Here is a 26,692-nt window from a genome sequence, read left to right as displayed (position 1 = left end):
GAAAAGGTGTCAAATATTGAACACTTTCCTTCTAACTTGACATCAAAAATCTAACAACCCTAATTTTATTAAGCACAGACGTGGGTCATCGAAGTAATGGGATTTATTTGATAATCATGACACATTCATAATGAAAAAGAGCACATCAGAAGATCCTTCAATGAGAAAAATGTTCATGAGTAAAACGAAAAGGCTTCATATGTGGAGCAGGGTGGGGCTGAGATCAAGACGCTGAGAACACCTTTAATAAGTTCCCTGTTGTAAAGTCTTTATCTTATAAGGAGTCACATATTCTCGATTTGGTATTTTTTTTGCACAGACCCAAGTTATTGGCCACTTCAAATAGTAGTATTTCATATTCCACTTATTGCAAAATAGAAATGTTTGTACACTAACAGAATATCCTCTTTTTTCCTTTACTACAGTTCACCTTCTGCTGAGTCACACTGCTCCCATTTACAGGAGAGCAGAGAGGCAATTTTACATGCAACATGACAGCAAGGGATCTGTCTGTTCAACATCCTGACACAGCAGAGATCTGTGGGCAGGCAGACTTACCCCAGTACAGGTCATGACATCTGGAATGTGGATGCTCTGCCTTCACGACTGTTACCACCCCGTCTATCCTGCTACACAGCACTGGCAGATCTGACACCATGACTGGGCAACAGTCCATTTTCTCAAATCTATCGTAACAAGTCCCTGTCTAAGACCTCCACACTCCCACTGGTCCGTTTCCCAGCTTGAATCCCTATGAAGAGCTGGGTCTGGCCTCCCTTTCATCTTTGCCTGGAGACAACTGAAAGAGAAACATCCATTCCTTGCACTTGTGCAGTCGACTATTCAAAACATCTCACCGCCATATTTCCCCGCTTTGTCTGTTACAGGAGTGAAATAAGACTTCCAGTATGTGTAGTACCAAAAACTGTCCCATTCTGTTTCTGGTGTATATTTCCCATCTCTGCTTCTCCATTGTCTTTCCTCCCCCTCCTCCCTTGGAATTGGTTGGTTTGTTGAGGAGCCTTCAGAGAGCTTGTTGTTACTGCGTTAAGTGCCTGAGCCGGAGACCAACGCCTATAAATACCTCAGCGTTCTCAAAGTGGAAGGAGCCTTGAATAATTTAGTCAAATTCAGACAACAAGAAGCAACCACTTTACAAGCTCTTCAAACACAGTCGCAGCTCATCACGACCTGTCTTTGAGTCAAGGTCAAGACAAGAGATCCCCTCAAGTAAACACACGCGTGTGTTTTCTGAAATTAAAGGGGAAGCAGGAGAATAATAGCACTCAACACAGGAACAGATGTATCTTTAACAATCACTTATTGAATCAGTCGTGTGTTGTATCACTTTATGTGTTGTAATTTCCCTCACCAGTGACCAAATGTCACTGTCGGCAGTGAAGGAAGCTATAGTGGATGTTTGATTGAAGGTACAGTCTCCTTGAGTGTCCTGAAAGGTGCTTATGCATATTATTTTAATTATACATTTGTTCATACAATCTTTCCGCTCTTACTCAACAGTCCCTTACTAAGGCCGTGACTGACATGCTCAGCACTTTGCTTCAAAAGGAGTCATTAATGAGAATTTGAACTGAGCAGAGTTATTAAAATCATCAAAACAGGAGGGATTTGTAATTTCCAACCTCCAGCTCTTTAGCAGAGAGGCTGAGACACTGAGAGAGAGATAGAGTGAAGAGGGGTGAAAATGGAAAGAAGACAGAAACCGGGGTGTCCTAGTGTAAGGGTAGGTGTGCAATTAGTCATGCCCAGTCAGAGGGATGCTTTACAGCTCTGCAAGGTAAGCTGCTCTGCCTGCGTTGCCACATTTTCTCTTCTTTTTTGATGTGACACTCTCTCTTTCTCTCTCCTTCTCTCGCTCTCTCACGCACACACACACACACACACACACACACACACACACACACACACAGAAACACACAAGCTGTCAAGTCATTGCGGTCAAAGAGCTTACATAAACAAAATGATTCAACCAACTGTGTAAAAAACGAATATCACAGGTGAATATTGTGTGGAAGAGAAGCTCTGACACTGTGAAATAGACTCTGCGAGAAAATGGAGATTCCCCCCACGTCTATGTGTGTGTACTTGTTAATGTGCACGCGAGCTGGCATGTGTGCATGTGGCCTGCTGCCATCCAATATGGCCCCTGTCAAAAGTGATGTGTCCCCGCTCTACTATGAGACCTGATACAGCTCTGATTCATTGTTCAAATAGCATCGCCATCGCTTATGATTTGATATGCCCGCGTCCTCCTCCTCCTCCTCCTCCTCCTCCGGAGAGAGAGAGATGGCTGAACACACTTGACTGACTTCTGATGAAAAGTACAGATAGTGACCATCACTCTGCTGTGAACAAATAAACACAACCACACTCAAACAAAGGCTTATGCACACACACACACACACACACACACACACACCTTGAGATACATGACTATGAGGGATTTTGTGAACGAAAGGCTTCTTGTACTGCTGGTATATAAGACTGACTCAGCTAAACCAGACCAAAGACGGCCTGTAGTTTTTGTACCTTCACTGTCATTCTAATAAGATGGATCAGTTCGCTATGCCAATCTATATGCTGACTTCACACAATATATAGACAATAACTGGATTCTGTATGTCCATAAGCACACATGGGGAAAAAAAAAAAAGCTTGTCATTTTGCATGCATGTAGCATGCAGACATACACAACTCAGGTGTCAGCATTTGCATACTCAATTTGCATTTTACAGGCAGCAACTAGAATTACTGACTGAAGTCACAATCTGCGTATGTGTGTGTATGTATGTGATTTGCAGTCTGGGCCTATGTGGACAAATTTAGAGCAAATTTATAGCATCATGAGAACTTAACTGAGAGTAGTTTGTCAGTGAGAGGTAAATGCTTTTCTTTTATTTTTATGGACTATCTCAGTTTAACCTTTGAGGGCAATAAAACCACAGACTGAATAAAACTGAACAATAAGAGATAAAATGTAGAATTCCTTTCACAATGACTTGGCCAAGATAACTATGATGGCATGAGGAGATTTGATTAGGAATGAAGACACACTGGACAGTCAAAGACATTAACATTTTTAGAAAATGATTATTTAGATATTTTGTATGCAGGTGCACTTTCACCACATCACAGATTTGATATTTTTGGGTTTCACAATCTTGGAGTTTGTCACAGTGAATCAGAGAAATCATAATTAACCAAAGTATATTCCTTCTTATTTCTCTTGGAAAAAAAATATTTAAAAATCAAGTATGCAGGTAGGCAGGTATTGCCTTTTAAAAAGTGCAACCTAATCTGATCATTTTTATTTCCTGTTGGGGCACCACTGAGCAAGTCTCTAAAGCATGTACACTTTCTACGTTGATGCCGAATACAAGAGAGAAAAAACAATGATTTCCAGTCTCCTCTTCAGCAAAGGGAGAGACGTGCTGAGAAAGAGGCGACAGCTGAGGCTGACACCAGGTAACTCCACTTGCTAAAATACAAAAACATGAACATTCCTCATGCTTGCGTGGCAAGGTGAAGATTGGCCATGTCCTTGAAAGGCTGATAAAATAACAGACTAAAATGAGAGAGGAAAATGGGAAGATACAGCAGTTAAAGAGGAGAGAAAGGCAGGCTAATGGATGATGTAGAGGGAAAAAAAGACGATGAGCAGGAGAGAAAGAAGTTGCCATCCTCAGCAAGCCACTATGTATGCTAAATTTAGTGTAAAAGCAAATTGGTCCAATATCAGATCATTGGATATGCAGTTTCTATGCAAGACAATTAGCAAAAAAAATCAGCAAGTAAAACACAGCTTTTTCAGAAAGATACATAAAAGATAGTAAATATTTTAAAAATGAAGGTAACCAGGTTCAAACTGCTTTAGATATTTAAAAAGGGAAAAGAAGTCTTTCATGAGAAAAAACAAGAAAATTAGTATAATTTACTTGACACGCTGATTAGCAGCTGATGTCCTTGAGCTCTAATTAGCCATTATAACAAATGAGTAATACAGTCAAACAACTGGCCTCATACTTGCTTCATGCACATAACTGCTGTTATCTGAACACTACATGAAGCACATGTAACAGGCATTATCGGACCACAACGCTTATCCTTCTCCTACATCTGAATGTGGCTTCCTGTCCACACAGATTTTTGAAACATCTTTGTCCTGGATGAGAACCTCTGCCTCTCAGTGGCGTGCCTCATCCATTATTTAATCCATCTATCTATATTTTATCAAGCCCTTGTATTTACATCTGAGCCATGTTTTGTGTTCTTGCATGTGTCACCTGTCTTCTGTGGGTTTTCGCTTTTGCCTGTCTCAAAGTAGAAAAGTTTTCTTAAGCTGCTTTGAATGTTATTTTTACAACAATTTCTTCTGTACCTGTGATATAATAATGTCACACCAGCTCTGCCCATGTTGAATTTATCTCTTGCTGATGCTGATATTTCAGTATGTTCTGGATATACAGAATAGTAGGCTTAAACTGCATTTCCAATTGTTCAATCAACATATAGCCCGTGCTATCTTTTCAGGTGACAATTTACAGGTCAAATTAGTGTCAAAAAGTAGATACAACTGAGATTGAATGGGCTCAAATAGTGACTGAAATCCATCCTTGTATGGCACCGTGGCCGGCCAAGTGGTTAGCGAGCATGTGATCGCAGTGTCCTGAGTTTGAATTGGGCCAAGGGACTAATGCTGCAGGTCATTCCCCTTCAATTTCTGCCAATTACTATCTGAAATAAAGCCATAAAGAGCCCAAAACATACATAAAAAGAATTACATCATTGTAGTAGGAAAGCTATTTTTGTTTCAACTTAGACATGAATGGGATGTACCACGCTGCAAAAAGCCCACATGGACCTACGTCGACAGAGTTGCAATTTTGTCCAGATGACTTCCTGTATGATCCCTCATCAGTCCACTGCACCATCTCTCTATCCCGCCTCACCCCTCTCCTCCACCCTACCCTCCGACACGTTCTGCCCGTATCAGTCTTAGCTGCTGCAGCAACGCAGATGTTTAAGCATTCTAGGGGAGTGCAGACACACTCCAAAACTTCTTAATGGGCAGGCTAAAAATAGCTCAGGCTGGATCTGACTGGGCTGATTCATGCGGCTGTGAGTCATTCAACTGTGCTACGGTGCAATGAGAGCAAGGGAATGGAGTGAAAGAAAGAAAAAAGAAAGAAAAGTTTGCATGCTTGTTAAGATATCAAACCATGGAGAAATCAAGCATGGCTTATCCTATCACATAGAAAAATGTGCATTACTATGCTATGAGTATTTGTGTGTGTGTGTGTGTGTGTGTGTGTGTGTGTGTGTGTGTCAGCGTCCTGGAGGACATCTGAGGCTGAAGGGCACTCTAAGAAAAAACTCAAGCTATGGAAGGATTGGTAAGAAGGCATCACTGCTTCATAAAACATTTGGCCTACTGTGTGATCCCAAAAGATTGTAGATTAACAGCACTACTGCAGGAATTGACTGGCCCCTGGCAATTCGGCTGCATCATTAGCAAGGAAAGAGTAATTCATATTCACATCATTATCCTCTCCATTGCTATGGGTAAACATCTGCCATTAGCCCCACATACAGGCCAGAAGCATGTGTGATGTGTGCGTTTGAATCAAGATATCGAGGCTTCTTCAGCGTTCAGATCGGACCACTACAGCTTGATCATATCATGTAACCGTGTGCTTGACTGCATCATGAGGAGGATTCAATTGTTTGTCACTGACTGAGCTGGAGTTTCCTTTTTTGGCCTAACAAAACAAATTAGTAAAGAGTGGTCTAAGTTTGATTTGTTTCAAGTGCCGGATAAAGCAAAACTGGAAAATTTCCTCACAGAGATTTTGAGAGTGCCTCGGAGGGCTGCTGCTGTCTGTGTGCGTCGGGATGTCTGTCTCAAAGGTGGTTTTTAAATTCTATTTTAAGATTCTTTGAGTCATCCAAAACAACTGGACAGTGGAGAAATATGTTTTTATTCCTCTTATTTCTGATTTTTTTGGTTTGTTTTCTTCCTGTTAATGTCATTTCAATATTATTGAAATTATGTTCATCCTTCAAAATAAAGGCCCCAATATATATTTTGTTTTAACACTGTTTTGGATTTTTTTGACCTTGTTGTAAGATGACAACAATAAAAAGAGATAGATGCAAACTCAAGAGTTTTTCCCCTTCAACTTGATTTGAACATTAAATTAAATGTTAATGTTATTGTGGTTTGATTTGATTTGATTTGGTCCAACTTAACATCCTCAACTACAACAAACCAAACATGGCATTGCTTTTTTATTTTCTTATGTTTTTCAAAGCTCAAAGAGGAGAGGAGAGAAATGGAAGAACTCCCATGAGCCCCGAAGAAAGCAGAGGATCATGGGGAGAAACCTTCCCAGGTTCAGGTTTATATGAACAGATGTTGGAGCTGGGCTCAGAAGAGTTTTTGGTACCACTTCTTTTTCTTTTTGGCGACTCTGCGCTCCCGTTGTTCCAGCCAGATCTTCACGGAGGTCTTCATCTTCTCCCTCTCTTGGTCTTTTTGCTGATGAAGTTCTTCCTCCTTCTCGTTCAGAGTAGTTTTGAGGAGGTTGTTCTTGTTTCCAGCAAGGTTTTGTTTTGTAGGAAGTGGAGCTCTGCCTGCAGCTGATCTTGTGCCTTTTTGAGCGCGGCTTGGACTTCGCTGGTCTCTATTCTTACTTCCTCCAGCTGGACTTGATGGGATCCCTGGAATTTCTCCAGAATTGTTTCTGAAGTGTGGCCTGCAGATTGTCCAACTCTTCCTCCAACCTCCAGCTTCTTTGCTTCCATCTCTTGCTGAAGGGCCTCCATCTCTTTTTGGATGGCCACCAATTTACGTTGAAGGTCCCTGTTTTGGATAATCTGATGCTCAAGGTCCATTTTAAACCTCTGCAGGATTTTCCTGGTTTTTTTCAGGTCGGCTTACAGAGCTTCAAAATCAGCTTCTGGATAATTTCCAGGAAGTTGGTTAGTGTGTCCCCTTGGATTCAAGAAGGACCATCCTGTCGTTGTTGCACTTTGTGAGTCTGGCTTTATGGTCCTGAAGCTCAGATCTCACCTGTTCTTTGAGGGAGCTGAGGTAGAAATCTACTTTCTCTTCAACATTTTCCACTTTCTGTGTTGTTCTCTCATGTGTTCACTGACCATCTGGCAGTTTCACAGAGTTTCTTCAGTATTTATGAGGTTTCATCACAAAGTGACAATGATGCTTCGATGGCATCATCAAGAATTCGATGCAATCTGTTGTTGCTGTTGGAAACCAGTTTGTTTATATGGAATTGTCTAAAGATATAAGATGGATGACAAAATTGCATGGAAGTTTTGAGTGCCATGGGGGGCTGCTGCCGGGGTGAGTGAGACAGTGAGGTTTTCTTTAATTACATTACGTTCAGTTGGGACCAACACAGGTATTGTTGACGGTCTCGAACCCTTTGTTTAAATTTTGTGCAGATCCCACCTGTCAAAGTCGCATTTTATGAATCCCAACACCTTTGTCTGCATTCGGACAAAAAATTATGTCTCCTTTATACGGATTCACCGAGAGCTCGAGTCAAAAATAAAAATGGTTATTTTTTCCCTGCTTCTCCCGCTCTACCAACTGACGCTCCGCACTCTTGCTTTGAAGAAAAAGTGACTTCCACTCCTCCTTTCAGTGCTCATAGTTTTAAAAGTTTTCTTTTTATGTGAAAACAGTTTTTGTCCGTTTTAAAGTTTGAATCACATTTCTACGTGTTGGTATGAGAGGGACAGGTGACTCAGAAAAAAGGTGAAGTTTTGTGTTTTTGTTTTTTTTTTTTTTAATTCCCATTCATTTCCTATGGGAAATTATTGCTGTTGTTTTGGGAATAACTTTGGGGAAATTGGAATATCAACACCACCACCACCACCAGCACCTTGTTTCCAATCGAGCCACGTGTTTTTAGGTATAAATTGCTGGGGTTTTCTCAAAGCTCCAGGACAAGTTACCAAAATTTGGCGCAATAATAATAAATAAATATATAATAAGTAAGGAGTAGAATAAATTCTCCTTACTCGGTGCTGCACACCCATGGAACTAAATTAACCCATCCATTCTGAGCAAAAAGCACAAATTTGCTGCACCTTTCGCTATTCTACTTTGGCCTGGCTGCAGACAGCTCACTTACGAAATGCTCAGAAAAATAAATGCATGGACCCAAGGCCACTGATGGCAGCAGCAAGACTTAAATAACGTGTTCTAAGAAAATGACTGCACTTCTCAGACAAATAACAAAGACATCAAATAGTCAACTAGTCATATGAAGAACTTGTTACATGCATACCCACACACTACACACCCAAATAAAAATATCATATTAACAACAAATATATCGTGACCAAATTAATATTATGATATTTGTAATTTAACCAAGCACCACAGGAATGTGGATATAACATTTTTAGCAGCAGTACACTTGTCATGTGTTTTTTTTATTGTTCGGAAGTACAATGATTTATAATAAATCATGGAAATCATGTCCCTCCAACATAACTCATTTCAATGCTGCATCGCTTATTGTGCTTTTAAAACTGAACTGATAGTCTTTTCTTTCCCCCCTCATTCTCTCCATCAGCCACTCTCTTTTCTGTTTTTTCCTCCCTTTGGTTCTCCTCCCTCTCTCTGTCCCCCTAAGCAGTGGCTGAAGATGAACTGGTGGCTGCAGGTGGCTCTGGCCGTGCTGAGAGAGAGAAGAGCAGTGTGGTGACAGATAACAGCCGGGCGAGTCAGAGACAGTTTAAAACCTCTTTCACCTGTTTCTGTTCTCTCTTGCTCTCTCGCTCTCTCTATTGTTTGCTAGCTGCCCTCTCCTTTCATGCTCCCCAAAACTGCAAATGCTTTTTTGCAAGGGCCCATTTTTTTTATCTTTGCCCTTCTGTGTCATTACTCTTTGAAACCTGGCAGAGAGGAAAGAGAAGAGATGGACGTAGAGATAGATAAGGAGGGACAGCGCTTTCAGAACCATGACTTATGGGTGATGTACGGAGAGAGAGAAAGAGAGACAGCCATAGAGAGAGTAGTAGCAGTAGTAGTTGTAGTATTTGCTTAGTTGTTGACAGGCCCGTCTTTGCTGCTTCACTAAGCTGAGGCATACTGCCATAATTGTAAGTGATATAAGTGAAACTATATCACAGTTGATGAATCTAGGAATGAGTTTGAGATTAGCTTTAAAATGCCTCTGTAAATAAAGAAATTACTGTGTGTAATCACATTATACACAAAAAGGAGATGATAGGGTTCAACAGCTTTCTCAAATCATATCTGCTTGAATTACTTTTTATTTTGTGGCAGTGTTCAAAAGGGGTCATCGAACTGTTTGTAATGTTTTCCATAAAAGCAGGAATTTTGAATTTTGAAATAAAATGACTGCAACTAAGGAACATAGTTGACTACATGGGTATGGTGGTTTTGATGGCGAATAATAATTTTTTGTTTCATTTAGTTTATGCTGATGATAAAGTATCCCTGTTTCATATGGAAGAGGAGCACTTTATCCCTGAGAAATAGATTTGTGAGGCCTCTGAGTTTTTCAGGATTTATGAGTGAGTAGGGCTCAATATCAGGCCCATCTCCCTCCCTCACTCCACTCGCTCTTTTTCTCACTACCTCTCTGAAAGACACGCTCTGCCATCTCCACTTTGCTGTCCTTTAGAGTATGCTCCGCCATCCGTCTCCCATGCTATCTGGCCGTTTCTTTCCTACCTTCCCATATCTTTTTCTCACAATGCATTTAAATGGGGTATTTAGAGATTCTGGCCTTTCTCATCTCTTCACACCTACTCTGAGGTAACCTCAATCCCTCAACAACCCATTGAAAAGGAAAAATGTCCCAATTCCTCTAGAAATAGGTCTCTGGAGATGCATGGCAAACACAGAAAGAATAAGGAGATATACATGCCAAAATTGCCCTTGTCCCATTTCCAATGTATGTACTTGCTGTAGTATTTCCTATCTTTCTAAACATTTTCATGACGGCTGTGTAGTTCCACCTGAAGCCCAAGCAAATAAAATGTGTCACCTGCTACTTGAATGACAGTCTAAACGGGGAGGTAGTCACATTAATTTGATGTACTTCCAGGTGTTTACAAAAGGTTTCATGCAATAACACACTTGGTAATGTGGACAGACGATTCCTAAAGGCCAGTGTATATTTACAGTTTGTAACAAAGTGAGTGTACGTAACTACCCAATGATATGCATCATCCCGGGAAAGCATTTAAATCATTAAAACAACTGTTGATTTTCCTATCAAACTGCTTTCACTTAAAACATCAGCAAGTCATGTAGCATTTAGTTGAATTCCGCTTCAGAGGGTTTTGTCTCAAGCTGCAAAAAAGTGAAACTGTTCAAGAAATCTTTCACAGAAATGAAATCAAAAAAATCTTGCTTCTTTGTTCAGGCACATTCTCAAGTGGGTGTTGTTGGACAGGATGCGAAATAAGAAACTGATATTGAAGTTAAGTTACGAAGGAGTTGCCTGACCTATATTGTACATCACATCCTGATGATGCTGCGATACTGCAGAAAACAGTACAAACCGTTTTAGACATAAAAGGGAAACAATTCACTTTCACAGTGCAATTGACTGAAAGGATCTCAATATTAAATCTGCATGTGTTTGTGTGTGAATGAAATCTAAACATTAAAACGGAAATAAAAACTGTATCTATGGAGTATGTAAATGCGAATGTGAAATGTTGCTATGGCACTTTGCTAATGCAGTTCATCACAAAGCTAGAGCCAAACTGTTCAACCTTTCCAGTGCACCTGCCTTTAATTAGGCGGCAATTGAGTGCCCTAAAAGCTTGACGATCTTTGGTGAAAAACCCGAGAGTCGGCAGTCAGCATGTGAGGCAAATGCCAACTGACGAAGGAGGGAAGATTAGCATTTAATACTCTGGGGAACAGCAGATTGTTACCAGCATGTTGTCTCTCACGTGTGTAGAAATGAAAGCTCTCAATGTTGTTTCAAGCAGCCTTTACGTCTCCGAACGCTTTACTAGACTATGTTTTCACTACCTTTGCCTAAAGAGGTGTGTGTGTGTATTATTGGAGCAAGTTGATGCAAACTTTAAAGAAATCAATGTCATGGAAATACAGAAGATGTTTAAAAACTGATAAATGTTTGTATACATTTTGTATGTTTTTACATTTTTAACAATCAATAGACGTGTTTTTTATTCTGTCACAACTGCCTGATCAAACACATTTCTTAATATTAACTAAAATAACCAATCGTTTTATTTTTTTTTAACAGACCAAAAATACACGACTGAGCACTTTGCTTTCCAGCAACATGGACAGAGCCGTGCATTCCATTTGAATGCTCTGCATTAAGCATGCGTTTGCAGCGTGTACGTGTGTGCATGTTGACGTCTTACCTAGCCGTGGGTCATACTGCCTCATTTGAACTTCTTCCACACAGTCTGCTGGGAACCAGCCTGTCCTCCCTTTAACTGTGCCTTCCCAGAAACCTCCTTCTCCTATACTCAGCACTGACCACAGAGAAAGAACAAAGAGAAGCGGAGGTCGGTTAAAACTGTCAAATGTGGTCATAAAAACTGTAGCTGTCATCACTTGGAGGTTGTGGAGTCTCAAGAGTCTTGAAAAAAACAAAACAAAAAACACTACAACGAAGCACAAAGGGCCATATAGTAGGGAGAGGAAAAGATTTTAGTTTAACAAATACACAAACATTAAGTACAATGATACAAGGGAAAAGACGCTATTGTGGAAATGTTGGCCTGTAACAAATGTTATAAAGTGTGAACATAAGTACATGCCAATAAACAAATAAAGGGTAAATATGATAAACGCAGAGAGGCAGGCAGAGATTTAATTGCTGGCTGAATATGGTAGTGATCAGAGGTAGATCATGAAGGAAAGAAAGAGGAAGAAGAAACGGAGGAGCAGAAGGAGGAGAAGGAAAAAGACAGAGATTCCCTCTAAGTTCCACTGTGGTAATTAGAGATGAATGTATAGTTGGAATTGATCTTCCCTGCAGGACTGAGCCAGCATGCTCATATCTACACAACCATCCATTATCCGTGTGTGCGCACACACACACACACACACACACATAAAGACAAACACAAACATAGACAAACACACACACACACACCCCTCAGAGATCACCAGCTGGAACTGAAGCTTTGCCTGAGAAAGCCCTTCTTATAAACTGGTTGCTAGGATACGACAGTATGATGTTGCAGCCAGCGGACAACCGGCTAAATGATGTAGTCTACTTTCTCCAAACCGTATCCTACTCTGGAACGGGGACACGTCACGGTGATATAACCTGAGGCACAACGAGAGGCAACCAGCTGGACGTCATCTGGAATGGCATGATAGTAACAAAATCAAACAGCATCCATTCACAGGATTTCTTCTATCGTGTAAGAAATGCACAAATTTATTGCTGCACTGTCCCCCCACCTTCCTTCACCCAGGTCAGGTCCAACCACAGCCTTTCCAGAGCATGCTTCAGTACACTGTTTCAGATATCTGTGTGTGATTATTGCCTCTCCTGCCACATGCCTAATGTTGGGCCCAAGTTGAGCATTTATCAGTTTTCGTACAATTCAAAGAATTTTCTCTTTGTGGCAATCCCAATAAATAAGTTATTCTCTTATTACTGTTATTGTGCATTGCTGCTGAAGCCTGCCAATTTAATATTGTTGCTTAAAATAAAAGTTAGACTGCTTCGTATGATCTAAATCCTGACATAGCTCACCATTTCCAGACTGAACAACACTAGCTAAGAGAGGAGCAATTGGCTATTTATCGACTCCCCACTGTAAGAAACATGACACTCAGCACACAGCGGATACGTGGACTGATCCCCCACTCTGTTCTCAGCTTAACACAACTTTACCCTGCAAGTCTCCTGAGAACAAACTTCCTCTGTCTCCTTATTCTCTCTCTTTCCTACACGCATCTTCTCTCCCAGTCTCCCCTGTTTCTGAATGATTTCCCAGAAATCATTTCTATCGCCCGTCTTCGTCACTGTCAGTCTGTCCCTCTGTACTATAATGATGTCCCTGCAGTAGTCAGGTTCTGGCTGCGTTCTCTGTTTCCCATTGACAAAAATGAAAGAAAAGGTGAGACCTTTGATTGAGCTCCTTGGTTGCCCCTCACTTTGTTTGCTCCTCTCTCTCCACCGCATTTCTGAATCAATTTTTTTTCTCCATCACACTATTGCAAAACAAAATGGACAAAATTGGACTCCACGGAAAGAAAGAAAAATATATCGGGATACACCTATTCATTGGGACAGCTGCTGTTACAACACATACAAACATCTGCTTCAACTTTCACCTGCTGAAAGCAAGCCAATTAATTCTTTCCCACTGAAATAAAAAAAAAAAAAACATTGGTAAACATGCACGTGCACGCACACACACACACACACACACACACACAAAATCAATAATCCTTTTGTTTATTATAGATAAATTACAGTATACTACAGTAACTGGTGCAAACACTCACTAACCACACACACATTCCCTTATGTCCACACAGCAGAAAGGCGTATGTGCACAATATGCCAATAGAGAGTTCTTTGCTGCACGACTACCCTCTACCTTACACACTGCTACTCTGTTTTGGTGCGTGCCAGCACTGTGCTGGCATGACAACTATCCCTGTGATTAATCAGATGTGGGCTAACACAAGCCAAGTGACAGGAAGGAACTCAAACAGTGCATGTCTGCGCACATGGCTTTACAATATGTATGCCATGTTGATGTTTTAGTCTGAGCAGGCTGACTGCCATGTGGACAGCTACAGTTGTCGATGTAAGTGGGAGAAGGTCCTATCAACAGTCGCACTGTCAAAGCTGTTACATTTCCTCCTTTGTGTCACTGATCTAATTTTTGACACAATGAAAATGGTTGTTATCATTGTGTGAAATACAGTTTGTTCTTTTGTCAAACTAATAAAGTCCACGAAGAGATATTATTCTGCTCCTGAGCTTTATAATCTGGTAAAAACAGCATTTTACAAATTACAGTGTTTGATTTCCAAGTCTCACCCAGTGTGTTGACAAGGTGTTGACTTCAAATTAGTCGCTCATCCACTTGTCACTTTGCCTGGGTGAGCGCCACTAAATTTAGGAGACAAAATTAGCTCCTCAGATACTCTTACAAAAACTGATTATATAAATGATATAAAGCTGATTATATTTTTCAGTTTAGAGCCGTCATGTGAAGAAATGTTTCCCACTCTGTACTCAACATGGAATTCATTAACTAAAGCAATCAACACCTCAGCTGGACCCCAGCTTTCCTTAGACTGCATCACTACAGCCAGAAACCTGCCCCACTGATTCACAATCACCTCCGCATGCACATTAGTGCAGCATGCTTTTATACACAGTCACACAAACACACATGCATTACTGCACACTCGGTTAGCCGCTGAGGAGTCAGTTTATTATATAAACCCATATATATATTGATGTTGTGCTCCACTGCTGGTAATGATTCTGTAAAATGTTAGATGCTGTAATATCAGTAGCTGCACAGTGGAAAGGACGTTCAGTAGCGTTTCCCACATGTTCCCACATGTTCCACGAACCATGTGAGAATGAGATGAGCCTTGTCATGTGGCACATCATCGTACTGATAAACTGTAGTCATGATCCTTAACTTTGTCCTTGAGCCAAAATCTTTTATCACTGTTTCATCACTGACTGTTTTATCCCACTCAGTGGGCCAGTCTTGAAGTTCCTGTGTTTCTTGCCAACACTAATTTATCACAAACTTTAGTTTATATTGACATCAACACTCAGTATGCATCGAAATCAATTTAATGATCATCCTCTGCAAGGTCACATGATTGCATCATATCATGACCTGCAATCTGTATAAGCGTTGGTTTAGCAAATAAACAAGGCAGGCTAAGAGACAGCTAAGAGACAGTCATGTTTCAGCACTAAAGATGTACTTTCTGACACTCATCAACAACAGTGCACAAAACATAAGGCATCATAGAATTCCATAGTATGCTCCCACTGTGTATCATCTCACCGAGCAATCACTAGGAAAAATGTATAGAAATATATCTCTCTCTCTACATATATACATATATATGTGTGTATATATATATATATATATATATATATATATATATATATATGTATGTATATATAACATACAAACAAAGCTTGAAATGTGACATTAATGCAGCATAGCGTAGTAGAGTGCCCTATAGAATATAAGATTTGCATTTACCAATGAAAAAGAGAGATGTGAGACAGCAGACACAAGCTGACACAGGCAAAGATGTATGTTTCGAGTGGATAGTTATTCATGGCTGTCCAAGAAGTCTGATGTCTGCTGTGTGTGTTTGTCTGCGTGTATTGCCTCAGAGTTTTGCCCTTGGTTAAGTCAGTCACGACTCCAGGTTTAAAAATAGCATCAGCGAGGATGCAGAGCTATTTATACTCTTCACACACACCCAGTCTGCAAGCTTGTGTGAGTGCGTGCATATGAGATTGCGTCTGTGTGTGTGTGTGTGTGTGTGTGTGTGTGCACGACAACCAGTCGAGCTCATTTTAATTCTTGCTTTGCTTCGCACTATTACTTTGAGCTGAGTCATTCATTTTCTTTCTCCTCCTCTCATCGTCTTTGTTTGTCTGCGTGCACCCCCAACCATCAGACACGCACAATAACACACACACAAAGATACACATTCATACATAGTGAGGGCAAATTATATGAATGGATGAGTGACAGCTTGTAAGAAAGCACACTTCGAAAGATGCTCATGCAAAAAAAAAGAAAGAAAGAAAGAAAAAAAAAAACACAGGGAGCTGTCAGTTTACTAGAATACAAAAACTGCTGCAGCCTACTGTAACAGTTCAGCAAAAATCTTCCTCAGTTATTACAATTGTTATGATAAGGTTGTGTTGTGGTGTTGATTCACATCGGTATACCTGGCCATGAACTGTATTACCAAACAAAAACAGAAGAGAAGAGAAGAAATACCTTTTAACATAACATAAAGCAATTTAAACTTAGCTCAGTGTTCCTAATAAACTGACAACTGAGCGTGTTTGTCACAAGCAACAAGTGGCGGGTGCAACAAACTCCTGTGTTTGCCTGCAGAAAGACAATAAAGAATGCAGGTGGGCTGACAGAGGCTGATGGCATTCTGCCACCGATGCACTCACACTGACTCAGACAGAGATGCCATGGAAGACTTGCCAAAGCCATAATACAGCTTGATTTCCATAAAATCATCTCTGTACATTAGACTTGTGTTAGAATTTTCATGTTTTTCAATCTCTCTCAACAAGTTGTAGATCTGGATTCATCTTCAAGATTTAATTCCAAAGACTTTGGAAAAAAAAAAAAAAATAGGCATATGAATGGCGTATGTGAGACAGTGTGAAGGGATGATTAACACACACATGGTAGCTCACGCTACTCTAAGCAGCCACTCACACAAGCATTTACACTGTGGGGATTGTTCAAGTCACTATTAAAGAACTTTTTTTTCACAAACCATTGTGTATGTTTGCATGCCATGTGTATGACTTATAGGTAATGTGAAAGAGGGGCTTGCTGAGTAAGTTCTTTACACAATAAAGGGTTAGTATATAGCACAGACTTCGTAGATCTGTGTGTATGTGTGTGTGTGTGTGTGTCTGTGTGTGTGTATTTGCAAAAAAGTGCGTGGAAGTGAGTGTGGAGAGCATAACCAATAACCAGAGTGACACTGTTATTAGATTTGGGTCCCTGCACTCTTCATTAAACCTTGGTTCAATTCAGGGTAGTAGAGAGAAAGAGAGAGAGTGAGAGAGAGTTGTAGCTTTATGAAACAAGGGTGACACAGAGACACACCTAGAGCACACCCACACAACACACACTGCGAGAAAGGGAAAGGTGTACCACTGTGTACTGCTGTGCAGCAGGTATGGCCTTTGTTAATTGTAATATATGTACATTTATGTGGTGGGGGAACAGAGAGCATGTAGTGCCATGTAGCTGGAGTAATATATAGGTTAAAGATCTGTCTAAACACTGGAATTCAAAAGAATGGAGGTGGATATGGAATAGGAAAAGTAAAGGTGGCCGGAAATTAAGTTGAGTGGACCCCAGAGTAGATACAAGTCAGAATGAGGAACAGAGCCAATAAATAAGAAAGAAGAAGGGTAGCCACATTGCTCTAAGTCGAAATATGTGTGTGCTCAGCCTCACAGGCCATTTCTTGCTTAGAGGAGGATGAGGGAATGTGACAGTGTCTGGCTCATCATCATTCAACTAAGAGATAAGGAGTCATAGATGGAGAGAAAGGGGTGAGAAAGAAATGACGACTTGACAAGTTAAAGAAAAAAAAAACATGAAAACAATAAGAAACTGCTTTTATGTGAATGACTGTTGAAAGAAGGATGGATCAGAGGTAGAAAGCCACAGGAAAAGAGTAAGGATACGTAAGAGTCACATGATTTATACTGCAGGAGGACAAGAGGGGGGACTCCAGGGCTAACTCAGAGGGATCCCTCTTTTCTCCCTCCCTCCCAGTCCTGAGAGGAGCTACATGACATTCCTCTTCTTGGATTCTCACCAGCTTTTTTTTCCCATATCTCATTCCTGTTCTCCTGTACTGACCCTCGGGTGGAGACAAAAATAGAACAGGCTGACTAATAGTCACCCTCTGCCTTTGCTTTTGTTTTGTCACTCTTAAGCAAAATCTAAAATGAATCTGATGGCTTTGAAACATTAGACATATATATTACATACAATTTGTTATGTCTTCTAGACAACCCTTTATGAGGTCACAGCGACCTTGACGCTGGAAAATCAAAGTGAAGGAGTTCTTCCTTAATTCTAAGTGAGTGTTTGTGCCAAATTTGAAGAAATGTCTTCGAGCTCTAACTGAGATATCGTGCTCATGAGAATGGATAGCTGCAGCAGCAAATAGAAAAGCCTGCACAAAAATAGCGGAGTCTTCCTGAGCATACCTGTGATTGATTAGCTGTAGACCCACCATTGATTGTCTGTTGATTGTTAATAGATCAGTGATGTATAGTTTTTTTGTTGAGTCGTTTATCATGTGCCTAACCGTTTGATTGACCAGTCAGGCCGTCAGATAAATGATGATGTTTATGCCGTGACAAATTCCCATGCTGTAATGAGCTGGCCAGCGCCCATACATGCCACTAATTTACCACTACATACTATTACCTGACAACAACACCCACTTCTGACTGAAATTTCATGCAACTGCGTGGGAGAGATGTGCTAATGAGTGGAATTAATCGCAAAATAATCTCAACACGTCCTATTCTTGTTTAATTGTTTTTAAGTCGGCCAGCATGGCGGCATAGTGGTTAGCACTGTTGCTCCACAATAAGAAGGGCCTGGGACCTTCCTGTGTGGAATTCCCGGGTACTCCAGTTTCCTCCCACCGTCCAAAGACTTCATGTTTGGGTTAACTGGTGACTCTAAATTGTCAGTAGGTGCGAGTGGTTTTTTGTCTCTTTGTGTCAGCCCTGTGATGGACTGGTGACCTGTCCAGGGTGACCCCGCCCTCGCCCAGTGTGAGCTGGGATTGGCTCCAGCACCTCCTGCGACCTGGAAACGGATAAGCGGTGGAAGATGAATGAATGAATGTTTTCAGAATATACACTTGGATCAGGCCAAAAGGACGTCTCTCAGAACTTGCTAAAAACATCAGCTGCCGAGGACATGGCATTACCATGCATATTTGTCGCACCCATGACTAGTTGTCCCTGTACAAGACAGAGAAACCCTTGTTACTACCAACCATCTGGAACAATTCAGCCAGTTCAGCCCAATCCTTGTCATGTCCATCTCAAACAGTGTGCCTCACAGTTATTGGTAGTCAAAAGTGGATCAGTGTTTCTGCTGAATATGCATCTGCATCACTGAATGGCTCCTGTTTGTGCAGTGGTGTTCCTGGTCATGTTTATTCATATACTGAATTAAATCTGAAACTGTTTCTGTTTCTAATTAGCACTTTGTGTGACGCTATAGCTCAGTAAATGAGATGTGTGTTAGGCAGCCCTGGGTTTTAATTTAAAAGAGAGGGATGTGTTGGCTGTATGACAATGTTTTGGAAGACAAAGAAAACAACAACAACAAAAAAAACAAGTGGATGAGAATGTAATAGAAGGACAGGTGGTGTGTTCAGCAGGGAGCAGGTCGGTGTGTGGGCGGGACCTTACACCCCGCTGCTACTCTGATTGGACAGCTAGAAGGTTAGCTGTGACATCGATGTCCTTGCCTTCGGCTTGTGACCCCGGACAATATCAATAATAGTCACATATACACACGCGCACGCACACACAAACACACACAGCTTGAAACATTATGAATCAGCAACGAGTGAAACCCAATGCCAATAAACTGACTTGCCTCAGGTCTGTACTGTGATTACATTAATTTCTCCTGGGTAACATGGGACACTGTCTAAAAAGCCCTTAACGCAAATTCCCCACACACAATAATTCATGCTCTTAGATATCTTTGTGACCTCTCTGGTTTTCCCCGTGCGGGCTGGTGGTGTGAACCAACTTGCCACAAATGTGTGTGATGCTGCTAGAATAACGCTGTAATCAGTGATGATTCTCCTAAACAATTAAAGTAAGGATGCTACTGGAAAACAGCCCACAAAAGTGCAAACTCGTGTGAAATGCTTTCCATCTTTGTTTTATCCAGTAGAAATATTCTCTTAGGAATAGAACATCTTTTTCTTTTTTGCTTCATTTTGCTTGCAGAGCAATGTTAGAGATACAGAAACATCAGGGAGAGAGAGCAGAGATAGGACGGTCGGATTGAAATCTGAGCAGCTGCAGGTCACACTAAGGATCTACGGTGCATGTTCCATCATGTGAGCTACCAGAATGCTTCAGGAATATAAAATGATGTTGCTAATTTGTGGAATTCTGTATTTGGACATGACCACTGACCGTCTACTCTGACAATTACTCTGCTTTTGTAACTTTTAATGGCATCATTAAAAAAAAGTATGTTCCCTTAAAAATTTGATTTTAAAAATTTTACTTGGCAGATAACCACATCAATGTGACCCAATGAAATGATATTTAGCATATTTACATTAAGAGATTTCGGTCTAAAAATTGATGTAAAGTCAGCAGGAGTTCTGTTTAGATACTCTCGTGTATTACATTTACTTCATACATTTGACCACAGGTGCTTTCAAACTGTATTGTACCTTTAAATATATTAAATACACCGAAACAGTTCAAAGATCGTGTCGGTGATATAAGGAGGAGCGTCTCACCATAGAATGAGGACCACAGATAGAATAGAATTACAGAATGTTAGGTGCAAAATAAATAAATAAAATGAAAAAATACCAACTCTCCTGCAGCCCAGTTTACATGCTAGTCATCGAAAAACAAGTGTAGGGTTTATTCTGTAAGTACATATAGAAGTGCAAAGGTAAAGGAAGAAAGAGAGGGATAAAGAGTGAGTGAGTTCACAGAGAAAGAGAGAGAGATAGAGATATGTATCTCAGATATCAGGACAGCTGGTTGCTGAATACTTGAAGGATGCTGTTTATAACTTGTGGGAGGCAATAATTTGCACTATGATACACAAAGACAAGCGCACACAATTGCAGACTCATAAGCAGACATAAAATTATGCATTTATACATTTGCACACACCACACACAAGCGCAGAATTACGATGCAAATGACATTGGACAGATGCTCATACCATCCCATGAAAACACACACCAACACGGTGCACTTCATTCTACTAGGCAGAGAGGAAGTCTGATAATTCGCCTTAAACTCACTGTGGGAAGTTACCAGTGATATTTTGTCTAAATTCAAAACTTTGCACTCAGGCTCTTATCCAACCTGATTTGCATGCAGTAGGTGAAGAGGAAATGGAGAAACATTTCTAAAACTCAAGGAAAAAATATGAAGGCTGAAGAATATTGTTTCTTGGGCCCAAATGCACTTTTTGAAACTCACTAAAGGCATAATTTGGTCATTTTTATTTGAGTCTTAACATGACATGCCAGAGCTCTAATGCACTTAGCACCTGTTGCTTGGTAACGGACATATGCATATGAATTTTAGTCCTAATAGCAAACTGTGGCGTGAGAAACATCACGCATTGAGGACTACGTAATTATATGATGTTGTTCAAAACACAAATTTTCATGAATGAACAGATCAGAATAAGTACATAATTGCCTCCACGGAAAGAGAAGCATTCCTTCACAAAAGTGTTTTTTTTTTTTTTTTTTTTTTTTCAGTTCTGTGGCAGTCATCCTGTACGCCACTATTAGTAAATGGCTGAACTAAACTGTGTGTGTTCCCAGATATCCTAACAGCAGTAATAGCTGCCATCTGAGCATGTCTAAAGCTACACCTGATAGGATCCATTAAAACCCAGTATATGTACGTATGTATGTATGTATGTCTGCGCGTGTGTTTGTGTTGGCATAGTTAGTCCAGGTATCCTCCACTGCCTGTAGCTTTGTTAATATTCTGCACACACGGGGTTCGGCCAAACCCCATTAATCATGTTTGTGAATGTCTAATCTCAGTGTTACTTGCGCTGGTTTCATTTTCATGGCTGTCTCTAAGATTTATAATGGCGTTTGGAGAAGGTGTATGTGGTGTGAGTGACTGTCTGTGAGATGTAATACACATTTACGGAAGCATCCTCTTAAATGTGCCACCTTGTTGTTGAGAAGAATGTCCTGGATGTGTACTTAATGCTCCCAGAGAGAGGGGTGTGGGTTTACGCACACATCTGTTCTTTTGAAAAGGTTTCGTCTTCTTGTGTCTGTTCTGCTTGTACCTGTAATCGTATTAATTGAAGTGCATCTATATAGATGGACGTCTTTGTACCTGTGTGTAACTCCATATGTGGACAAAAGTGTGTGGCGTGTGTCTTCAGTTGTTACCGTGGTGACAGTAAGAAACCTTTCAAGAGATGTCCATCCAAGTGATGAGTTCAGATTGCATCAATGAGGGTAAAGAGCAGAAACAAACAAGGCAAAGGCATTGAGTATATAAAGGGAATAGGAGATGGGTGGGGGATGGGCATTGTGGGCCGTTGATGGACCGTACCACACACACACACGCACACACACACACACACACACACCTGTAAACATGACCAGATACTCACATCTACAGAGACAAACTAGAAAATCTTTTAATCTTAGAAGCATGTATTTTTTTGAATGGAAGTAGTGGCCCACACACACACACTTAAATACACTCACTCAGATAGCCCATGAAGTGTGCGTGCTTCTGGGGGCGTAGTGGAAGTCAGTGAGTGAGAAAGGACAAACGGATCTCATTACCTGAAACTAACAGAGGGCTCGAAGCGGAATGTGGATGACCCCTCTAAATAACAAAGATAAGGGATGTTTGTCTCGACGACAGCTGTCTACAGACATTGATCTCAGACAGCAGACCAACTGACAACTGTCCGATGAAAACGGAGAGTCTTTCCTAGCAGTTCTTGATCATGGCTGACAAACCGAATTAAATATGCGCTCTTAGGGACTCTAGCATTTGATTCATTCACTGCAACTATGCAAACATTCACAGCTGTCAGCTCTTGTACACCGGGGGGCCTGATGAAATATGAAGGATGAAAAAGTACAATTGTCCACTTTAAATCACATTACAATTGCACTTGATCTCACTCTGAGATTCTTTTTATCTTTTGCTCAAACAGCAGATCAACATTGTGAATTTAAGAATGAGCTAAAAATTATTTATCTGTGGTTGTAGATAAATAATGATTGTGTGTTCTTAAAGATGTGTAATTTTAATCACTTTGTCATCCTTCATTTTGTAGAAGAAAGATATTTATTTTACCTTCATGTTCATCATCCTCATCATTCATTATGTCATTAGTGTAATCTTCATCATAGCACGAGGTGTCAGCTATAAGGCATGAAATGAAATAATAAAACAACTGATGAAAAGTATAATGCATTTTTTCATTATATAAAAACTTCTGTACTGAATGCTCGTGCTGGTTGTCACTTTTCCACCACAACACACAACACTACACAAAATCTATTATATGCTACTGCTCCAGCAGAGATTACATATTTTAGATTATAAATATTTTGTTCTAACTTTCAAAAGAAATCTTAACAAGAATAAAGTGTCAGTTTTTTTTTTTTTTTTCATTTTGGTTATTGTACACTTCCACAAAACTATGTATAATTCAAAAGGGTTTAACAGTTTATCTAAAATCTGATGTGGAACTCAAATCACACACTGAGCAATTTAAGTGACATTTAAGTGACATGACAGGGTCTACAACCAGGTAGTTCAAATGAGGGTCTACAATGCTACAGGAAGTGATACTATAAAGCTCTGTATTTACCATCTGAGCCCATATAGTCCTCCTTTACTACAAAAAGTAGAAAAACAACAAACCATTGTATTATAATGTATAATTTTCAGTTTTCAACAATTATACTTAAAGGTTTGGGGCCACACACCCACTTGACTGAGAATGTGCTACAGTCTGCTACTGGGAGCTACGGCACATTTCCATTAGGAACAAACCAATGGTGGTCCTTAAACTTTATGGGAGACAGGCCACTGTTTTGCCCCACTAACATTCAAGCTAATCAACAGATATCTGAATGCCTATACATGTAAAAGTGGATGCTAACACCTATCTCACCTATCTCACCCACAAAGAAGGCACACAACAAACACAAACAGATGACTAAGTGAGATTTACCCAGTTTGATCTCATCATAAAGATGCTCTTCAGGTACTGCTGGCAGAAAACAAGTGTGTGGGCACATTAAGAGGAGGACAGAGATGAGTTAAAAAAATTGAATCAGGTGGGTCTGCCTAAAACCAAACCAGTGAGATTCAGCAGTGCTGTTGATTTTTAAATCAAATACACAAGTGTGGTCAGTCACTCGTATTAACCTCAATTATGAGCCCAGAAGTCATAGATACTTATGATTGGCCACATTGATCAGGAAAATCAGATGGGAAAAGGTAATAAAAGAAAATTCTCGTTCTTTTTACATCTCTTTTACTTCCCTTAATTCCTCCTGCCCGCCATTGCCAATGAGTCCTATAATTATAAGCAATTCATCTGTTTTTGAATGCACATTAGATTAAATGCATTAACCATCATCCATTCATAAAGAAGGTGGTTTCAAAAGCCTGGTCTGGAGGGTTGGTTATTCCCTCCTCGCCAACATGTACTTCACGTAGAATATTAACTTCCCTCCCACCAATCGGTTGACATTAGTAATGTATTCAATAGAATTCAGTTTATATCCCAAGACTGAAGAGGAATAGTGACTATAATAAGGTAATAGTTATGATGGTCAGTGTTGCGTAACACAGCCAGATGGTTTACTTGGCTGGGCTTCGGTGCTGGCAGCCATGCGGCTGTATGCTTGTTTCCTTCATGGCAAACACGAAAGAACGGCAAAACACTGTGTTCACATCAGCGGCGGGGTTACGGATTCAGCTGCATCGCCAGAAAAGCCAGTGGCAGCAGATCCATTCAGGAGATGGAGGCGTACTGGCTGCTGTTGAGTCATCACATTTCTGAACGTTTGTGTCAACATCAGTATGCATTGCAGTTTCAGACAATGTTGTTGTTGTTCAGCTTCGAATTGTTTATCACATGTTTAAGTATTTCCTGTGGAAACGGCAGCAATGTTTCCATCAAAGCGACACAACACTGTGAAGATGAGCCATCAAATCATACAGGTGGAGGTCTGTGGGTAAGGGGGTGTAAGGAAACTTCTTGTAAAGGCTGGAAACACTTCACTATCCATCCAGGCAGAATGAGGCCTCTTGTTTGTGTGTTGTTTGCAACTAAATGAAAATGTCTGTGTATATGTGCAGTGACTGATTGCCAAAAATTTAAACTGAAACCCCAACTGACCCATGATCTGCACTTCCTGTGCTTCTGTAGATGTGAATGAAGCGTGAGAGGTCTCAGCATGAGAGCAGCCGCCCTCTCTCCCCAGCCTTTCTAAGGACATGAAGAATCTGTTTCCATTAAGCTAATGTGGGTTTGGACCATGGTGATGTAAGTGATGTGACAGGGTGCAGGGTGTGGGGGGGGGGGGTCAATGTGGAACTGGATGCATGTGGACAGGTGATAAGAGGAGGAAGAGGCTCAGTTGTACGTTCAGGGAGAAACACTCTCACAGAGAAGGAGGCACAGTGGTATGCATACCAATGATGGAAAGCACGCAGGGCCTGTTTGAATTTGCATGCCCTCTCCTTGAAGTAATCACAGATTTATACTGAGATTGTAAAGACATTTCAAGTGGATTCAAACAGGGCAAAGAAACTAACAGCTAGACTGCAGGTGAATGGTTGACACACCGAGATATATGGGAGCGACACAGGGTGAGAAGAATATTATGGAGTTTACCTTCTACGTCATTACAGTCATAGTCTTGAGTGAAGCATGGATGGAGACAAAAGCACACACACAAACACATGAAAGCGAAGCCACGGCACCTCTGTGTAAAGCAGAGAACAGCACATTTACTAAGTGAATGAAATGATAATACACAATGTCAAGCTCAAACGACACTGAAATGACTTCCATGTTGGGATTACATAACTGCTTTGCAGCAAAAAACATAATGAAATAATGGTGTGCTTTGTATTTGAGAAGTATGAGAGCATAGAAATGTTCTTAATTTTGTGACAAACCCAACTCTGATAATTGGACAAACTACATGTAGCCACGGACTTCACGTAAACATCATTAGGGGTGATGACAGTCGCTGACATATAAAACAAATAAAACACAGAGTAGAGGCAGTAGAGTCTCACAGCAGTGACAGCAGTAGGTTAAGGAGGGCATATAAGCTGGAGCCATACTAACGATGCTTGAACCTACCTTTGACCCTTTCTCCACGGTTCAGTTGTATCTCTCCCTCCCCCTGTGGTGTGTAGGGCTTGACAACGATGAAGGTACGTCCTGGGACAGCACTGTAGAGTTTCCGTTTGGGCCCGCGGGGGCCTGCCAGCGCTGGAGGAGTGTGATGAGGGGGACTTGGGTCTCGCTGCACTGAGCCGGGGCTGTAAACAAACACATATGTTACTGTGGTGATTCCAGGGAGCTGGTAGCTGAAGCCTGTGGTCACCGACATGGTCGGCAGCGGGACAGCAACCTGGTGGCTCTCCCTGGTTGTTATGGTGGCCAGGAAGGGATTCATGAACAAGTCCCTATGCCTGCCGATCAACAGTCAATAGTCAGTGTTCCATGGGAGAGTCATGAGAGGAGAGTACACTCCCCCCAAACACCCCCCTCCACTTTATTCACTCTCTTTCTTCCTTAATAGCACAGACTATATCCTTCTTGCTCCCTTTCACCCTGTCTCTCTTCTATCTCTCCCCTCTTGCCCGCATCCAAACCGAGGTAGAAGCAGAAATAATTAATGGTAGGAGGGACTGCACTGTTTTCTTCTCTGTGTGGGCCTCTCAGATCCGTCTGGAAGCCCCTCTTAGACAAACACATCCTGAGTTGGGGCTCCAGCTGCAGCCCCCACTGGAGAGGGACAGAGATCCCCCATGTCACATCAGTTCCAGCTGCTCCAGGCCGGGCTAGAGATCCCACCTCGTCCTTGGGTCCTGGTTCGCCTGTCGTG

General features: G+C 41.0%; 1 protein-coding gene across 1 annotated transcript in view; it reads right to left on the bottom strand.

The window, feature by feature from the left end:
* shank3a (SH3 and multiple ankyrin repeat domains 3a) overlaps window positions 1–26,692 on the bottom strand; it is a 118,398-nt gene that overhangs the window by 24,761 nt on the left and 66,945 nt on the right. The window contains exons 12-13 of the mRNA XM_029522747.1: window positions 25,942–26,123; window positions 11,434–11,547 (exon numbers count right to left, since the gene is read on the bottom strand). Coding sequence (XP_029378607.1) covers window positions 11,434–11,547; window positions 25,942–26,123 — 296 coding nt within the window. The remainder of the gene's footprint in view (window positions 1–11,433; window positions 11,548–25,941; window positions 26,124–26,692) is intronic.

This window comes from Echeneis naucrates, chromosome 16 (genome assembly GCF_900963305.1).
Source record: "Echeneis naucrates chromosome 16, fEcheNa1.1, whole genome shotgun sequence".
Classification (NCBI taxonomy): domain Eukaryota; kingdom Metazoa; phylum Chordata; class Actinopteri; order Carangiformes; family Echeneidae; genus Echeneis; species Echeneis naucrates.
The sequence above is the reverse complement of the archived record's forward strand: the minus strand, read 5'-3'. Positions and strand labels throughout refer to the sequence as shown.